Genomic DNA, 17,522 nt, shown 5'->3' with positions numbered 1-17,522 from the left:
TAAAGTCATCAATTTTGATCTGATAAATAATCCATTTTGATCCGATTACCCGAGTTTTGATTAAGATCGTCAATTTGAATCTTAATGAAATGGACAATCTGATGTGTGTGTGTGTGTGTGTGTGTGTGTGTGTGTGTGTGTGTGTGTGTGTGTGTGTGTGTGTGTGTTACGGGGTCCTCGCCGATCTCCTTGTCTTGGTAAACCTCCGAACCCCGAGAGGAGCCCCGGCAGAAAGCTATGTTATTCTCTGTGTTAGAAATCAATCGTGAAACCACACCAATGATTATAAAATAACAAATAATATATTGAAAATCACACAGGAATAACGGTACAACAAATGGCAATTAAGAGTGCAGTCTAAATACCATCAATAAAGTCAGTTTACTCACTGCTCCCAGCGAGTGAAAAGGACACTCCTCAATGTCTCTATAACCTTTTCCAAGGCGAATGTGATTCGCTCCCACGGTCGCTAGAACGATATCCAGTCGACGCCCGTAGCTCGCTCTCCAGTCGATATTCGAATCACGTACAGTTGACAATGGGGATCACCCTGCCGAAACTGTACAATGGCTCCCTTCAGAAGGGCACCTTCACTGCTCACTCAGCGAACCGCAACGTAATTGGAGACGAAGCGGTCGCACACACACATCCCCGACAAATGGTAGGATGTTGAGGTGACGGTGTCGCAAGGCAAAACCTTTGTAGGTGTCCGAAGCCTGGGGTTCCAAAATGGCCAACGGTTCTTACGTGAGCCGATGCAACTAGGCGAGGATTCGTCGAAATCTCAGTGCCCAAATCTGACTACGCAGATTTTCCACTCCAGCGATAATTCGTATCGCCGGATGTCCCTTCAAGGAACTCAAAATTCCCTCGCGACTTTCGGTAGACCAGCCTCGCTATGGAGTCTTGACGTCACGCGTCTTCTCCAACTTTGCTCGTGCCGCCTCTTCCTCTTCACCTCCTTTTCTTCTGGTTCGGTTTCCTGTATCATTTTAAGTTAACCTTTTAAATTTTAGATAGCTGTTCCTGAATAATAAACCTTTTGAGAATAATAATAATACATAATATCAGAAACATGTCAAGTGGGTGACAACCACAACAGCGAAAGTGACTAATCCATAACACTTCCCCCCCTCAAGAAAGAAAGTTTGAACACAGCGAAAACTTTCTTTGCATGCAAACTCTTTAAGGGGGCATTATACCATTGAAGGCAAAAAAAACCCATTTTTTTACAAATATACAAATGCATCAATTAAAATGTTTGTTTCCTAGTATTGTATATATGTACCAAGTTTGAACGTAAATGGACTTGTCATAGAGAAGATATAAGCTGTAAAGTGGTAATTCATCATTTGTATGCATCTGGTTACCATGGTAACCATGCATAATATAATGCTATGTAATGTATACCAATGTAATGTTCATATATCGAGCAACATGTACATATATAGTTTTGCATATTTTCAATCAAGACATTTTATCAAAAAGTGCATTACTGTGATTCAGTGTTGTTTTTACTGTGTTCAGTGTAATGGGGAGCTTATATCTTCTCTATGACAAGTCCATTTACGTTCAAACTTGGTACATCTATCTATAATTCCAGTAATCTCTGTGTGTCTGTGTGTTTGTTTGTTTGTCTGTGACCGCTGTTTCTCGACAACCACGGGTCCGATATACTTGAAACTTGCCAGGTATATTGCTGGGGACCCGAGGATGTGCCTTTTCAAGGTTTCATATTAATCGGAGAAGTAGTTACCGAGCTATGTCCAAAAAACGATTCAACCAATCAGAGAGCAGCGAGCTATCACGTGTGCCGAACGTGGCGAACAGACTCTGCCTCGGACGGCACATTTGAGAGCGTATTCATTTATTTCACGTTGGCAAACTATGTTGCCGCTATGTTGGTGTTAAACTATGTTTTAAAACTAATTAAAACTAATTTGCGATTCATCGTAACTGCGATATGCGACCTTCCGGACAGTCAAATGAGGACGTCACTTCCGGACTTACGGATAGTCATAGTGACGACGTACTGATGCTGAACGTGGCGAGCAGACGCTGTAAGGTACGATCGATTGTAGTACACGTTTATAATAACTCTGCCGATACAGGCCCGATTAACTGCAGCGCCATCCGAGCTGCGGCGTCGGGACGATACATTCATTGTACGGTCACATCACGCACTTATGGGCACGCCCATGGGCCCATGGGCACGCCCATGCATGCATGGGCGAAGACATTTTTTTTTTTTTTTTTTGGCAAGGAACGGGCACCCACGTACGGGCACGTCCTAGTATATACAATACTAGGAAACAAACATTTTAATTGATGCATTTGTATATTTGTAAAAAAATGGTTTTTTTTTGCCTTCAATGGTATAATGCCCCCTTAAACAAACAAAAATAATCTCACAACCCAAATCACCAATTCCCGTGAGCAACAATTATTTATCAACATCTCAACAATAAAGCAACAAAATTTCACAAAACCCACAGAGATTTCCAGAGTTAATTCACTCTGGACAAAGCATCAGCAACGACATTGTCCCTGTAGTCAGGTTCACTATGTCAATAAATTATATTTCGTTCAAAATCATGGTAGATTAGCAAACCTATACATTTTTGGAAAGGAAACTAAGGAAACATAAGGAAACTAAAAATCAATGTTTACATTTGGAGAGATACCTGTATGGTGGCCATTTTGGATTTTCAAAATGACCACTGTAAAATACATATTTTGTTCTATTTCTGCCTCTAATTACCCTAAAAACTTTTTAAAATATACTAAACCTATATTTTCAGGGACAAGGAATCCAATGAAAGTATCAAATTAGTGCTATGGGGAATGGTAAGACACGAATCAAAGGTTTTGAATTGCAAAATACTGTCTTTATATTCGCGATAAGTTGCATAATCAAATACATGTTATCATTTTGTACAGGCAGTTAATAACATCAAAATGTGTCGCAATAATTCATATCACCAAACATACACAGGCAGTCAGCAAAATCATATATACACATGCAGTCAGTATAACTTCACATCTACACAGGCAGTCAATGACAAAATATACACAGGCAGTCAATGGCATCAAACATACACGATTACAGAATATGCCATTTAGAGTTCGTCATCACTGTCCTGTGTGTCGTATCCGACAATATAGTCCGCATCGTTTTCACAGTCCGTTCCACACAAGCAAAGGTCGGTCAAATTGATTGGCAAATCGAATTGGTCGAATGGTCGATCGAATCGAATTCGATGAATCGAATCGAATCGAATCGATCGAATTGGTCGAATGGTCGAATGGTCGATCGAAGCGATTGGTCGAATGGTCGAATTGGTCGAATGGAATTGGTCGATTGGTCGAATTGGTCGAATCGAATTGGTCGGAATTGGCAAATGTAAACATTGATTTTCAGATTTTCCATGTAATAACGTTTCCAAAAATGTATAGATTTGCTAATCTACCATGATTTTGAACGAAAAGACATAGTGAACCTGACTACTGCCCTTTACATGTTCAATTTCCAAGTTTAACTCCTGCAAAGCCAAACTCCATCTCATCAACCTCTGATTTTTATTTTTCATTTTTTGAATGAAGGTTAAGGGGTGGTGATCAAAAATCCAAAGTCAAGCAAATCTACAGCATTTTTTCCGGGAGGCCGAGCTGAGCCAGGTTCCATAGTGGTTGGGTGGTGAGGCCTGGAAGTATTCGCTACCTGGACGCCTTTAGGAACGTGGAGTTCACGGTTAATCCGTGTAGGAAAGTTCACTACATGGACGCCTTTAGGAACGTGGTGTTCACGGTTAATCCATGCAGGAAAGTTCACTACATGGACGCCTTTAGGAACGTGGTGTTCACGGTTAATCCATGTGGGAATCTTGGCTCGGCTGCTCCGCAGCATTCAGTGCTTCAACTCCTCCGAACTTTCATAATATCATCACGGTTGAACCGCTTGTCACTGTAGTCACATGAATAGCGGTCTCCTTCTCGGCCACTACCCTGATAATCATTCCTTCGGGAGCTGCCGTAACTCTGGGAGCCTCCATAATAATCCCGACTGTGGCCACCACCAAAACTACTACGCCGTTGTCCTCTTCTGTAGCCCCCCACGACACCTATGAAATGCCTTCCCTACTGTTATGGTCCGACCCTCCAACTCCTTGCTATTCAGATCCTTTTCTGCATCTCTGGCGTCCTTTGGGTTTTCAAACGTGACAAAGCCAAACTCTCTTGACTTTTGTGTCTCCCTGTCTTTTATCAGCAGCACTTCCAAAAGCGGTCTATATTTGCTGAAGGCAGACTCCAGAACATCTTCCTTGGTTTTGAAGTTCAGTCCCCCTACAAAGAGCTTGCCAATATTTCCTCCATCCCTGACTTGTGTGTGCTGACACTTAGTTTCAGGGTACTTCCTCCTAGGCTTTTCAACAAACATCAGGTTACCAGAAACTTAACCACGGCGAAATCATTCCCGATAACAAAAGATACTCCCTTTACAGGAAGAGTGGCTTGTAAACCTACGGTGACCGGTCATGACACCAAATCAGACTCCAAATGGATGACATGAAGTGGACTTTCGAAAACTTTCATCGTACACTTTCTAAAATCCAATCTCACCCCTCCCCTCCAAATCTTCCCCATAACCCCTCCCCTCCAAATCTTCCCCATCACCCCTTCCCTCCAAATCTTCCCCATCACCCATCCCTTTCAAATCTCCCCCCTTGCCCCTTCCCTCCTAAACTCCCCCCACACCCCTCCCCTCCAAGACTCCCCCTCGCCCCTCCCCTCTCGACTCCCCCTTCACCCCTCCCCTTCAAATCTCCCCACCCTCATTTCTTCTCAATTTCCATCCTCCCACTCCCCCTCCTCAAAGCGTCCTCCCCGCCTCTTCCCCCTTCCAACTCTCACCTCCATCTCCCCCAACCTTCTGCCTCGCTCGACCCCCTCCTCAAATAACACGTCATTGTGCCTCACCCAATCACCATCAAACCTTTTGTCCGCCCCATCCTTCCCTTTCGCCGAGCTATTCTGAAATCTCTGACACACCTTCAACAGCTCTCCATACCTCTTCCTCCTCTTCCACATCTTACCCTACCCCTCCCCCCCCCCTGTTCTGTATCCGATGCTCCCCCTTCCTCTTCATTAACGGTATGGACCTCAAACATCCGGGGCCTTCGTTCAAACTTAACTGATCTCTCCATGCAGGTTGCTTCTGACAAACCAGACGTGATCTGCTTAACAGAAACTTTCCTCCTTCATGATGTCTCTGATTCCTTAGTATCTCTCCCGGGTTACTCCCTCCTCCGGTATGATATACCTGAGCCTCGTCCTGGAGGTGGCGTTGCTATCTTTATCAAAAACTCTCTTCCTTACTCGCCCTGCACTGCACTCTCTCCACCTCACCCCCACGAATACCTCTGGCTACGGCTTCCCCTTCGCTCCCACCTCTTGTTCATATGTGTGTTGTACCGTCCACCAAACAGTGATGACTCCATCTACATCTCGCTGTCTGATAATATGGACCAACTTCTATATACTCATCCCAACTCTCTCTTCCTCATATGTGGTGATTTCAATTGTCACCATGCCAGTTGGCTGGGTGTGGGTACCTCTCTCACCAGCCATGGCTCCTCAGCAAAGGACTTCTGCGACTCACTGGGACTGACACAATCTGTCAATTTCCCGACCCGGATCTCAGTCAATGGAGCATCTTCTCTTCTGGACTTGGTTATGACTAACTTCCCTGAAAATGTCTGCTGCTCTTCTTCTGCTCCAATCGGCTCATCTGATCATGTGCTTGTTAAAGTGGACATCTCTCTGACCATTCTCAGGGAGCCTGCTCAGCGTCGACGAGTCTGGCATTTCACTCAGACCAACTGGCACGGTCTTCAAGCAGCCATCAATCATCTGGACTGGTCTCCCATCTCTACCACCTCTGACATCAACTCATCCTGGGAATTCTTCCAAAGTAAATTGCTCTGTCTCATGCACAGATTTATCCCATCTCGTCTTCAGTTGTCATACCCTTCCTCCCATCCATGGTACACGGAATCTTGTGGTGAGGCTGTTGTCCAGAAACAACTTGCCTTCGTCTCCTGGAAAGCAAATCCAACGGAAGGAAATCTCATTTCCTTTCACAAAGCCCGAAACAAGTGTATCCACCCTCAGGAGAGCCAGGAAACAATATCTCTCCGTTCTCAAGACCGAACTCTCTTATCAGTCTCCCTCTTCCAAATCCTGGTGGCGTCTGGTCAAATCTGTTTCTGGTGTTTGTTTGTTCCCCCTCCACCCCCTCCCTTACCTCAAACGGCTACACAGCTGACTCCACACGTGAAAACGCTGACTGCCTCAACTCTGTGTTTGCCTCTAAATCTTGTGTCCCAAACCCATCCCTCTCTGTACCCACTGTACCCAGTCGTACCCAGCAGCTCCTGGACTCCGTGTCCTTTCCTCCTGACAAGGTGGAAAATTTCTGTCAACCCTCGACATCTGATTCTGCAACTGGGCCTGACGGCATCAGCCCAAAGGGTCCTAAAATACTGTTCTTCTGCTCTTTTACTCCCTCTCTCTGTTCTCTTCACCCTCTCTTTTGCTTAAGCTCAACTGCCATCTGCTTGGAAATCAGCCAACATCACCGCTTTGCACAAAAAAGGTGCAAAAACAGATCCTAGCAACTACAGACCAATCAGCCTTCTCCCAATTATCAGCAAAGTCATGGAATCCATCATTGCTTCGGATATGAAATCTTTCCTCTTCTCCAATGGTTTGATCTCTGATCATCAATTTGGTTTCAGACCTGGTCACTCTACTCTGGACATGCTGCTTCTGCTGTCTCAACAATGGATGGAGGTCCTCAATGCCAAACAGGAAATTAGAGTTGTCTCCCTCGACATATCACGTGCCTTCGATACGGTCTGGCACCCCGCTCTGCTCACCAAACTCTCCTCCTTTGGTATCCATGGAAATCTCCATGCATGGCTGGCGGACTTCCTCTCTAGTCATAGTCAACGTATGGCCCTGAATGGGTTTCTCTCATCTCCTCTTCCTGTTCAGGCTGGAGTTCCCCAAGGCAGTGTTCTGGGCCCTGTGCTTTTTCTGGTCTTCATCAATGATCTCTCTGACTCTCTTGAAAATCCTCTCTATCTCTTTACTGATGACTCCACTCTCTGCCGCTCCATTCCTCATCCCTCAGATCGGAAGTCTGCAGCCTCCTCACTCTCTGCAGACCTGGACAAAATCACAGACTGGGCAAACAAGTGGAACATGTCTTTCAATCCTGACAAATCTCACACTCTTACGATGTCTCTCCGAAAAGACCGACTGGACAACCCTCCCATCTACTTTCTGAATAATCCTCTCCAAGAAGTTCTGTCGCTCAAGCTTTTGGGTCTCACTATCTGCCATGATCTTTCCTGGGGAAACCACATTTCCAAGCTGGCCTCCAAAGCCAGTCGCCGACTGGGCATCCTCCGTCGTGCGAAGTCCTTCCTTGGCACACCTGAGCTCCTCACCACATAAAAGGCTTTCATCCGCAGCTCAATGGAGTACTGCTCTCCCCTCTGGGCTGGTGCTCCTGCCTCACACCAAGCTCGTCTTCACGCTGTTGAAACCAAAGCATTCAGAATCATTGGAATCTCCCGCGATGACGCTATCTCCGAGGGCCTTTCACTTACTCACCGCAGGCAGGTTGGTGGTCTTTCCGTCTTCTACCGACTCCTCTCCGGCCTTGCTCCCCCAGCTCTCTCTGGGCTCTGTCCCCCAAATATTCCTACAGGTCGCACAAGATCTGCCTGCAACCCTCTTATGGTTAAACTGCCAAAATCAAGACTCTCTGCTCACCTTCACTCCTTCATTCCTCTTTTCTCCCGCCTCTGGAACAAACTCCCTCACTCTCTTCAAATCCCACTCCTCCGTCCAGGTCTTTAAAACGGCTGTTCAGCACCATCTCTTATCTTCACCAATCCAAAACCTTGATCTTTTCTACCCCCGCTATATTCACCCCAAATCCACTTTTTGAGGTGCCGACTTCTTTCCTGGAAGTCCTTGGTGTCCTTGCGTTTTATACCTATCCTGCCCCCCGCCCCAGGCCCTCTCCCTCCCACACATCTCCCGATGTCCCTGCTCTCAAATGTTGTGTTTGTGTGCTTCCTCCCCTTCTCTCCCCATCTTGTCGACCGCTCCCCTTTTTATATACTTTGTTTGCTTGTTTGTTTGATTTGTTTGATAAATGTTAGCTCTTTCACGAGCCTCGACTCTGTATACAAAAAAAACCAAAAAAAAAAAAAACCTCTAACACAGCCACCAATCCCCTGTAAACGAATACTATCACCAGTTGCCGTCTCCTCTGACAATGGGAAAATGCCTTCAAGCATCAAAGACTGATGTGCTCCTGTGTCCCTCAAGACCCTAACCGGTTTCTGCTTAGTCGAATCTCCATCCAAGGACACAAACCCCTCTAAAATAAATGGTTGGTAACCCTTTTGAGGGCGATTTCTCACATTTGCCATTGCATTTGGAGTGGTACTGGTCGAACTCCGCTCCTGATTTTCCTTTCCCAGAGCATAACAGTGGGACATCGAGTGTCCCGGTTTATGGCAAAAAGCGCAAGTAGGCCCGGAGGAGAACCTTGTGGTCTGCCTCGGAACTGGTGTCTTCGGATTTCTAGAAGTCGTGGTATCAGAGCGGTCCTCATAGTCATCTCGAGGCCGCACCCATGAATTTTCGTTCTCCGCCCCTGATGTACCATAGCTCCCCTGGCTAAGTCTAGGCGTGTAGTTATGTTTGTGGAACCCCATCCTGTGTGTTAAGGCATAGTCATCTACTATGGTTGCTGCCTTATACAACTTTGGAACTTTTCTTTCCTCCAGATGTACTTTAATGTCCTCGTGGACACACTGTTGGAATTCCTCCACCAGGATCAATTGTCGTAATAGTTCGAAGTCTTTCCAAACCCCTTTTGAATCACACCACCGATCAAACATGGTTTCTGTCATTGTGGCAAACTCCACATGGGTCTCACTCTCCCTCTTCCTAGCATTCCGGAATTTTTGCCAGTAGGCTTCCGGGACCAATTCATAGGCCTTGAGAATGGTTTTCTTCACTATCTCATAATCTGCACATTGCTCAATCGGTAAAGCCGAATAAATATCTTGAGCTTTACCCACCAGAACACTTTGCACTAATATGGTCCAGGACTCCTCCAGCCATTTTAGCATTCGAGCCACTTTCTCAAAGTGTAAAAAAAACTTGGCTACCTCCTTTTCGTTGAAGAGTGGATACAGCCTAACATGTCTGTCAACATCCCAGGTGTTCTGACTAGGTGTCGAACCAGTCAGCATGGATGGTACCTCTCCCCGTTCTTTCATTAAATCCAGCTCCTTGAGTTTAATTTCCTGCTGAAGCGCCGAGTCGCGTTCCCTTAACTCCCTTTTGGCTTTTCTCTCCTCTGCTTTTCTCTCTTCTAACCTTTCCTCGAGCTCTCTTGCAGCTCTCCTTTCCTCTGCTTTTTTCTCTTCTAACCTTTCCTGGAGGTCTCTTTCCTGTGCTTTTAACCTTTCTTGGAGTTCTCTTCCCTGTACAGCTCTTCTTTCCTCGAGCTCTCTTTCCTGTGCTTTTAACCTTTCCTGGCTCTGCAATTGCATCTCCATTTTTTGGAGCTCCACATTTTCTTGTTCTTCTGGTAACCAATCCAAGGCTCCCTCTCCCCATGTTCCTAGTTCCACCATAGATTCTATCACCACTGTCTGGATCTCTGTTTTCTTCATTTTAGCTCGGACCTCGAAGCTAAAATGTTTGGCCAATCACAAGAGTTCCGATTTCAGTAACGCTCGGAACTGTGCCTCACTAGGGGTTGCTGCAAACTTCTCTGCGTCAAACTCCATGGTGACTATCCGTTAGCACCTGTTAACCTTCACACAAGAAATTTCCAAAAAAGAATAATACATTTTTTTTTTTTGGGGAAAAATTTGGGAATGTTGGAAAATATAATTTTGGGAATGCTAGGGAATTCTATCCCGGACAAAGACCCAATTTCGAGCCCACGAGTCAATTGGACGAGCCCCCAATTTCTGTTACGGGGTCCTCACGGATCTCCTGGTCGATGTAAACCTCCGAACCTCGAGAGGTGCCCCGGCAGAAAAATATGTTATTCTCTGTGTTAGAAATCAATAGTGAAACCACACCAATGATTATAAAAGAACAAATAATATATTGAAAATCACACAGGAATAACAGTACAACAAATGGCAATTAAGAGTGCACTCTGAATCCCATCAATCAAGTCAGTTTACTCACTGCTCCCAGCGAGTGAAAAGGACACTCCTTAATGTCTCTATAACCTTTTCCAAGGCGAATGTGATTCGCTCCCGCTATCGCTAGAACGATATCCAGTCGACGCCCGAATCTCGCTCTCCCGTCGATATTCGAATCACGTACAGTTGACAATGGGGCTCGCCCTGCCGAAACTTCAGAAGGGCACCTTCACCGCTCACTCAGCGAACCGCAACGTAATTGGAGACGAAGCGGTCGCACACACACATACCCGACAAACGGTAGGATGTTGAGGTGACGATGTCGCGAGGCAAAACATTCATAGGTGTCCGAAGCGTGGTGTTCCAAAATGGCCGACGGTTCTTACTTGAGCCGATGCGACTAGGCGAGGATTCGTCGATCTCAGCGCCCAAATCTGACTACGCAGATTTTCCACTCCAGTGATAATTCCTATCGCCGGATGTCCCTTCAAGGAAATCAAAATTCCCTCGCGACTTTCGGTAGACCAGCCACGCTATGGAGCCTTGACGTCACGCATCTTCTCCAACTTTGCTCGTGCCGCCTCTTCCTCTTCACCTCCTTCTCTTCCGGTTCGGTTTCCTGTATCATTTTAAGTTAACCTTTTTAACTTGAGATAGCTGTTCCTGAATAATAAACCTTTTGAGAATAATAATAATACATAATATCAGAAACATGTCAAGTGGGTGAAAACCACAACAGCGGAAGTGACGAAACCGTAACTGTGTGTGTGTGTGTGTGTGTGTGTGTGTGTGTGTGTGTGTGTGTGTGTGTGTGTGTGTGTGTGTGTGTGTGTGTGTGTGTGTGTGTCTGATGGGTTGGGTTGGGTGTTGGATCTTGCAAGTATCGCGCTCTGTATGACTTCTTGTTTTTTTTTTTGTCTGCCTGTTGGTGAACAGGATATCATAAAGTTGTGGACGGAGTCGGACAAAACTTGGTGGACAGGTTGGGTGTGTGACAAAGACGAATCGATTCCATTTTGGTGAAGATCCGAATACGGATCTGGAGAAGAGAATTTTTAATTTTTCTAAGTGATTATTCACCATTGAGTGATATGTAGCACCAAAACTATACATAGAGGGCCTCCACCCCTACTCAGCGTCTTCATATTTCAAAATGTTATGGACGGATTATGCCAAAACTTGGCGGATGAGGTGGGTAGGTGACAAGAACGAGCCGATTATATTTTCGTTCAGGTCTTAAATCAGATCTGGTCCATCACTGGGATACAAAACGTAAACTGTTCAGCCTGGCGGAGGTACACTCTCTACCGAGTGCCGTTCTACTTCATCTTGTGTTTCAGCTTGTTCATCCATACTGTATGTGTCCTAACGTTCATCTCACTCACTTTTATTATATCTTTGTGTTTTGTTCCCTTCAATTCTGCTTTCGCTCCTCCACAAGCCTCAATCATGTTTATAAAGAAAATCCATTGTTACGAGTGCATTTACCAAACCGACCTCTGACTTTACGTTATGTTCAATGTTGATTGGCTATAACTCCACATTCTGTTTGGTTTTGTAGATGAGGTACGGACAGGAACGTATAAACAACTGTACCACCCAGGGCAGCTCATCTCAGGCAAGGAGGATGCAGCCAACAACTATGCACGTGGGCACTACACCATTGGAAAGGAGATTGTGGACCAGGTGCTAGACCGCATCCGTAAGCTGGTAAGACCTCCTCCTGATGCTACTTGCATTTAATCCTATTTTGATGTTCTGGGTTTTGGTGGTTATCCAATTCTGTTTTTTTATTTCTTCCAGACAGAGTCATGCATGGGACTGCAAGGCTTCCTGATGTTCCACAGCTTTGGTGGAGGAACGGGTTCAGGCTTCACCTCTCTCCTGATGGAGCGAATGTCCGTAGATTATGGGAAGAAGTCCAAGCTGGAGTTTGCCATTTATCCGGCTCCACAGATGTCCACAGCAATTGTTGAACCGTACAACTCTGTACTGACCACTCACACCACTCTGGAGCACTCCGATTGTGCGTTCATGGTTGATAACGAAGCCATCTATGACATCTGTCGCCGTAACCTCGACATTGAGCGTCCCAGCTACACCAACCTCAATCGCATCATCGGGCAGATCGTCTCTTCAATCACCGCCTCTCTACGGTTTGATGGAGCACTCAATGTTGACCTCACGGAGTTCCAGACCAATCTGGTTCCTTATCCTCGCATCCATTTCCCTCTAGCTACGTATGCTCCAGTCATTTCGGCAGCGAAAGCTTCCCATGAGCAGATGTCCATTTCCGACATCACCAACGCGTGCTTTGATCCTGCAAACCAGATGGTGAAATGTGATCCTCGACATGGGAAGTACATGGCCTGTTGTCTGCTGTATCGTGGAGATGTGGTCCCCAAGGATGTCAATGCCGCCATTGCTGTCATCAAGACCAAGCGCAGCATCCAGTTTGTGGATTGGTGTCCCACCGGATTCAAGGTGTGCTCAATTTCATGTTTTTCAAGAAATTCCATTATCGTGACTTAATACCGGAAAACTTCTCTGATGTAATTTCTGTATCTCCAGGTTGGAATAAACTACCAGCCTCCTACGGTTGTGCCTGGTGGTGACCTGGCAAAGGTGCAGCGTGCAGTTTGCATGTTGAGCAACACAACGGCCATCGCCGAGGCCTGGGCACGCCTGGACCACAAGTTCGACCTGATGTACGCCAAACGTGCCTTCGTGCACTGGTACGTGGGTGAGGGAATGGAGGAGGGCGAGTTCTCCGAGGCTCGAGAGGACATGGCGGCCTTGGAGAAGGACTACGAGGAGGTCGGCCTTGACTCGGCAGATGCCGATGAAGAATATAGTGATGAATACTGAATAGTGTGCAACCTCTCAGCCATATTGTTGAATTGTGCTTCTGAAAATGCAATCATTTAAATATTAAAATACAACAAGAAAAGTTTAATTTGTTGCATTAATTTTTTTTCAATCTCTCTGGGGTCGAGGATGAGGGGCGGAGGTGGTTGGAGTGGTGCTTTTAGGCCTTGGAATACTTGCTGGATGTGATGGTGTAATTGCTTAGTTCCTAAATCTTACCGTGTGGAAATGGTCTCTTCCTCTATATTGTTCACTTCCTCGACAAATAGCTAAACGGGCTCCATTCAAACTCTTTTACCTTGGAACTAGAGAACATAACGAATAGTCCCAAGTGGGACAGACGCTCCTCTCCCAATGGAAGGCGGCCGTAGTCGGGCAGCATTAGATGATAGTCTTAAGGTTGCAATGGCCTCTCCTCTGGTAAGGGTAATTAAAAGGGTTAAATTAAACAACGAAACAAACATGAAGGACATACAAACATAGATTACATTTTGAGATAATTAGCGAATCATCTCACCACCTGGATGGAGTTTTCCTTAAAAAGGGACTCCTTTAATTTTTGCACATCGACATCATGAATCACGATCATGCCGAGTTTCAAAATAATCCAATGAGCCGCCTCGGAGGAGTAGGGGGAAAAACAACGAAACAATATTCATGGACCATGTTAGAAAAATGATCAAATGACACTAACTGAAGGAAGGAAGGATGGACATAAGGACGTCATTATGGCTTCAACAGCTCTTTTCGACTCTGTCGTAGCTAGGTTAAAAAGGAGACAAACCACAGCACCAAGAAGGGTAAATATAAAGGTGAAGCTCAAGGCCCAAGGAGGTGGATTGTTTGCTCGGAAGGGTACGATGAAGCCGACACAAGATGGAAGCTGATTATTGGACAGCGCAGGTTGTCATTTCTAGTGTGATCATCTTTGGAGCCGACAAACACCAGCCATGCTGCATCTCAGCAACATACAGCATACCTGATCCTTGTTGTGAATGTTGGGTCCTTGTGAACAGGAGTATAGGTCGATTTAATGAAAGATGGATGCTGAAGTGAAGGATGTGTTTGTGAACAGGAAGATGGGTCCTTGTAGTGAAAGATGAGTTTGTGAACATGAAGATGGGTCCTTGTAGTGAAAGATGAGTTTGTATACAGGAGGCTGGGTCCTTGTAGTGAAAGATGAGTTTGTATACAGGAAGATGGGTCCTTGTAGTGAAAGATGAGTTTGTGAACATGAAGATGGGTCCTTGTCGTGAAAGATGAGTTTGTATACAGGAGGATGGGTCCTTGTAGTGAAAGAGCAGTCCTTGTAATGAAAGAGGGGTCCTTGTAGTGAAAGAGGAGTCCTTGTAGTGAAGGGGGGTCCTTGTAGTGAAAGATGAGTTTGTGAACAGGAAGATGGATCCTTGTAGTAAAAGAGGGGTCCTTGTGGTGAAAGAGGGATCCTTTGAGTGAAAGATGAGTCCTTGTAATGAAAGAGGGGTCCTTGTAGTGAAAGAGGAGTCCTTGCAGTGAAGGAGGGGCCCTTGTCGTGAAAGATGAGTTTGTGAACAGGAAGATGGGTCCTTGTAGTGAAAGATGAGTTTGTATACAGGAGGATGGGTCCTTGTAGTGAAAGAGCAGTCCTTGTAATGAAAGAGGGGTCCTTGTAGTGAAAGAGGAGTCCTTGTAGTGAAGGAGGGGTCCTTGTAGTGAAAGATGAGTTTGTGAACAGGAAGATGGATCCTTGTAGTAAAAGAGGGGTCCTTGTGGTGAAAGAGGGATCCTTTGAGTGAAAGATGAGTCCTTGTAGTGAAAGAGGGGTCCTTGTAGTGAAAGAGGGGTCCTTGTAGTGAAAGAGGAGTCCTTGTAGTGAAGGAGGGGCCCTTGTCGTGAAAGATGAGTTTGTGAACAGGAAGATGGGTCCTTGTAGTGAAAGATGAGTTTTTGAACAGGAAGATGGGTCCTTGTAGTGAAAGTTGAGTTTGTGAACAGGAAGGTGGATCCTTGTAGTGAAAGATGAGTTTGTGAACATGAAGATGGGTCCTTGTAGTGAAAGATTAGTTTGTGAACATGAAGATGGGTCCTTGTAGTGAAAGAGGGGTCCTTGTAGTGAAAGAGGGGTCCTTGTAGTGAAAGATGAGTTTGTATACAGGAGGATGGGTCCTTGTAGTGAAAGAGCAGTCCTTGTCATAAAAGAGGGGTCCTTGTAGTGAAAGCAGGGTCCTTGTAGTGAAGGATGGGTCCTTGTAGTGAAAGAGTGGTCCTTTTAGTGAAGGAGGGGTCCTTGTAGTGAAAGAGGAGTCCTTGTAATGAAAGAGGGGTCCTTGTCGTGAAAGAGGAGTCCTTGTAGTGAAGGAGTGGTCCTTGTAGTGAAAGAGGGGTCCTTGTAGTGAAGGAGTGGTCCTTGTAGTGAAAGAGGGGTCCTTGTAGTGAAAGAGGGGTCCTTGTAATGAAAGAGGGGTCTTTGTAGTGAAAGATTAGTTTGTGAACAGGAAGATGGGTCCTTCTAGTGAAAGAGCAGTCCTTGTCGTAAAAGCGGAGTCCTTGTAATGAAAGAGGGGTCCTTGTCGTGAAAGCGGAGTCCTTGTAGTGAAGGAGTGGTCCTTGTATTGAAAGAGGGGTCCTTGGAGTGAAGGAGGGGTCCTTGTAGTGAAATAGGGGTCGCTGTAGTGAAAGAGGGGTCCTTGTAGTGAAAGAGGGGTCCTTGTAGTGAAAGAGGGGTCCTTGTAATGAAAGAGGGGTCCTTGTAATGAAAGAGGGGTCTTTGTAGTGAAAGAGGGGTTCTTTGTAGTGAAAGATGGGTTTGTGAACAGGAAGATGGGTCCTTGTAGTGAAAGAGGAGTTTCTGAACAGGAAGATGGGTCCTTGTAGTGAAAGAGGAGTTTCTGGACAGGAAGATGGGTCCTTGTAGTGAAAGAGGAGTTTCTGGACAGGAATATGGGTCCTTGTCGTGAAAGATGAGTTTGTGAACAGAAAGATGGGTCCTTGTAGTGAAAGAGGAGTTTCTGGACAGGAAGATGGGTCCTTGTAGTGAAAGAGGAGTTTCTGGACAGGAAGATGGGTCTTGTAGTGAAAGAGGAGTTTCTGGACAGGAAGATGGGTCCTTGTAGTGAAAGTTGCACTCTGGAGGTTGTTGTTGATGTCACTGACAGTTGTTTTTGGGTTTTTCTTCACAGCTCTCATGATTTTTACATCATCAACTGCAATTGTTTACTTTGGCCGACCTGGCCGTTGTCTATTCCAAAGTCCACTATTGGTTTCATTATTTTCCAAGATATTCCAGATTGTTGTAGTTGCGATGCCCATTTTTTGTGCTGTGGTTCTAATTAAACTTTCCTGTTCTTTCAACTTTCAAATTGCTTGATTTTCTTTCATAGACAGTTTTCTTGTCTTCATGTTGGTTTATGCCCACAGACTCCCAAGGCAAAAGCAAAGGCTAAAACGAAGACGAGACATTCATGGATCTTTTATGTGTGATCAATCAATGCAACAAGAAACACCTGAGCAACAAGAAATACCTGTCAGTGATTTGTTCCAATACTTATTGTTACCTAAAATGGAGGGGGGGGGGGGGGGGAGGGACTAAATATCAAAAGAGACCAGGAGTAGTTGGGTGTAATGTTTTCATTTCATAACCCACTTCCTTATGTTACCCTACTTTGTGTAGGTTTATTCCCCCCACATTTCCTGATACCTGACAATACTGTACATGATGTGACGTATCGAACATCACGTGTTTGGAAAGTAAAGTAATGCTTCGTCAGAGTAGATTACAGTCAGGGTTAGAGGTCAATCTTACACTACAAGTAGTCAGCGAAAGGTTCATAAAAATAAAGGTTAATTGGGATTAGAGAGGAATAGGGAGTAAACGCAGGAGAGATGTGGGGAGGGGGAGAGTGGGGGTAGAGATTGACTTATACTTTAAATACCCGAGCAAACTATGTGTGCTGAAGATTGGGAAATATGGGGACCGAGGTAGGGGGAGGTTGGGACTGAGGTAGGGGAAGGTGGGGACCGAGGTGGAGGAAGGGGGGAGGGTAAGGGGAGGAGGGGGTGAGAGGTAGGGGGAGATGGGGACAGAGGTGGGGACCGAGATGGGCGGAGATTGGCACAGAGGTAAAGGGGGAGGGCAACAGAGGTAGGGGGATATGGGGACAGAGGTATTCACATGTTAACGTAACCTTCATGGTGCAGATACAGTACAGCATTTTCACATACGTTAAACCACACAAGGTGCTACGCCACTTCTTCACCTTCAAATCTTCTACTATGGTTTTGTACCTCGTGCAAGAGCTACAGGGTTCTTCTTCCCCCAAATCTTGACACCTCAGACATTGACATTATGCCTCCTCTTCATCTAATAAAAACTTCCTGCCATTGTGGACATCTGAGGAAATCTGAAGCTATAACATCCATGTT

At 45.6% G+C, this 17,522-nt stretch overlaps 1 protein-coding gene across 1 annotated transcript in view; it reads left to right on the top strand.

Moving 5' to 3' along the window:
- The window catches only part of LOC137416465 (tubulin alpha chain-like), a 28,254-nt gene extending 11,803 nt beyond the window's left edge, over positions 1–16,451 (top strand). Inside the window, exons 3-5 of the mRNA XM_068102064.2 lie at positions 11,815–11,963; positions 12,057–12,737; positions 12,825–16,451. Coding sequence (XP_067958165.2) covers positions 11,815–11,963; positions 12,057–12,737; positions 12,825–13,121 — 1,127 coding nt within the window. The 3' untranslated portion in view covers positions 13,122–16,451. The remainder of the gene's footprint in view (positions 1–11,814; positions 11,964–12,056; positions 12,738–12,824) is intronic.
- The last annotated feature ends 1,071 nt before the right edge of the window (positions 16,452–17,522 follow it).

This window comes from Myxine glutinosa, chromosome 1 (assembly GCF_964187855.1).
Source record: "Myxine glutinosa chromosome 1, kmMyxGlut1.1, whole genome shotgun sequence".
Lineage (NCBI taxonomy): Eukaryota > Metazoa > Chordata > Myxini > Myxiniformes > Myxinidae > Myxine > Myxine glutinosa.
This window is presented reverse-complemented; position numbering and strand designations above follow the sequence as displayed.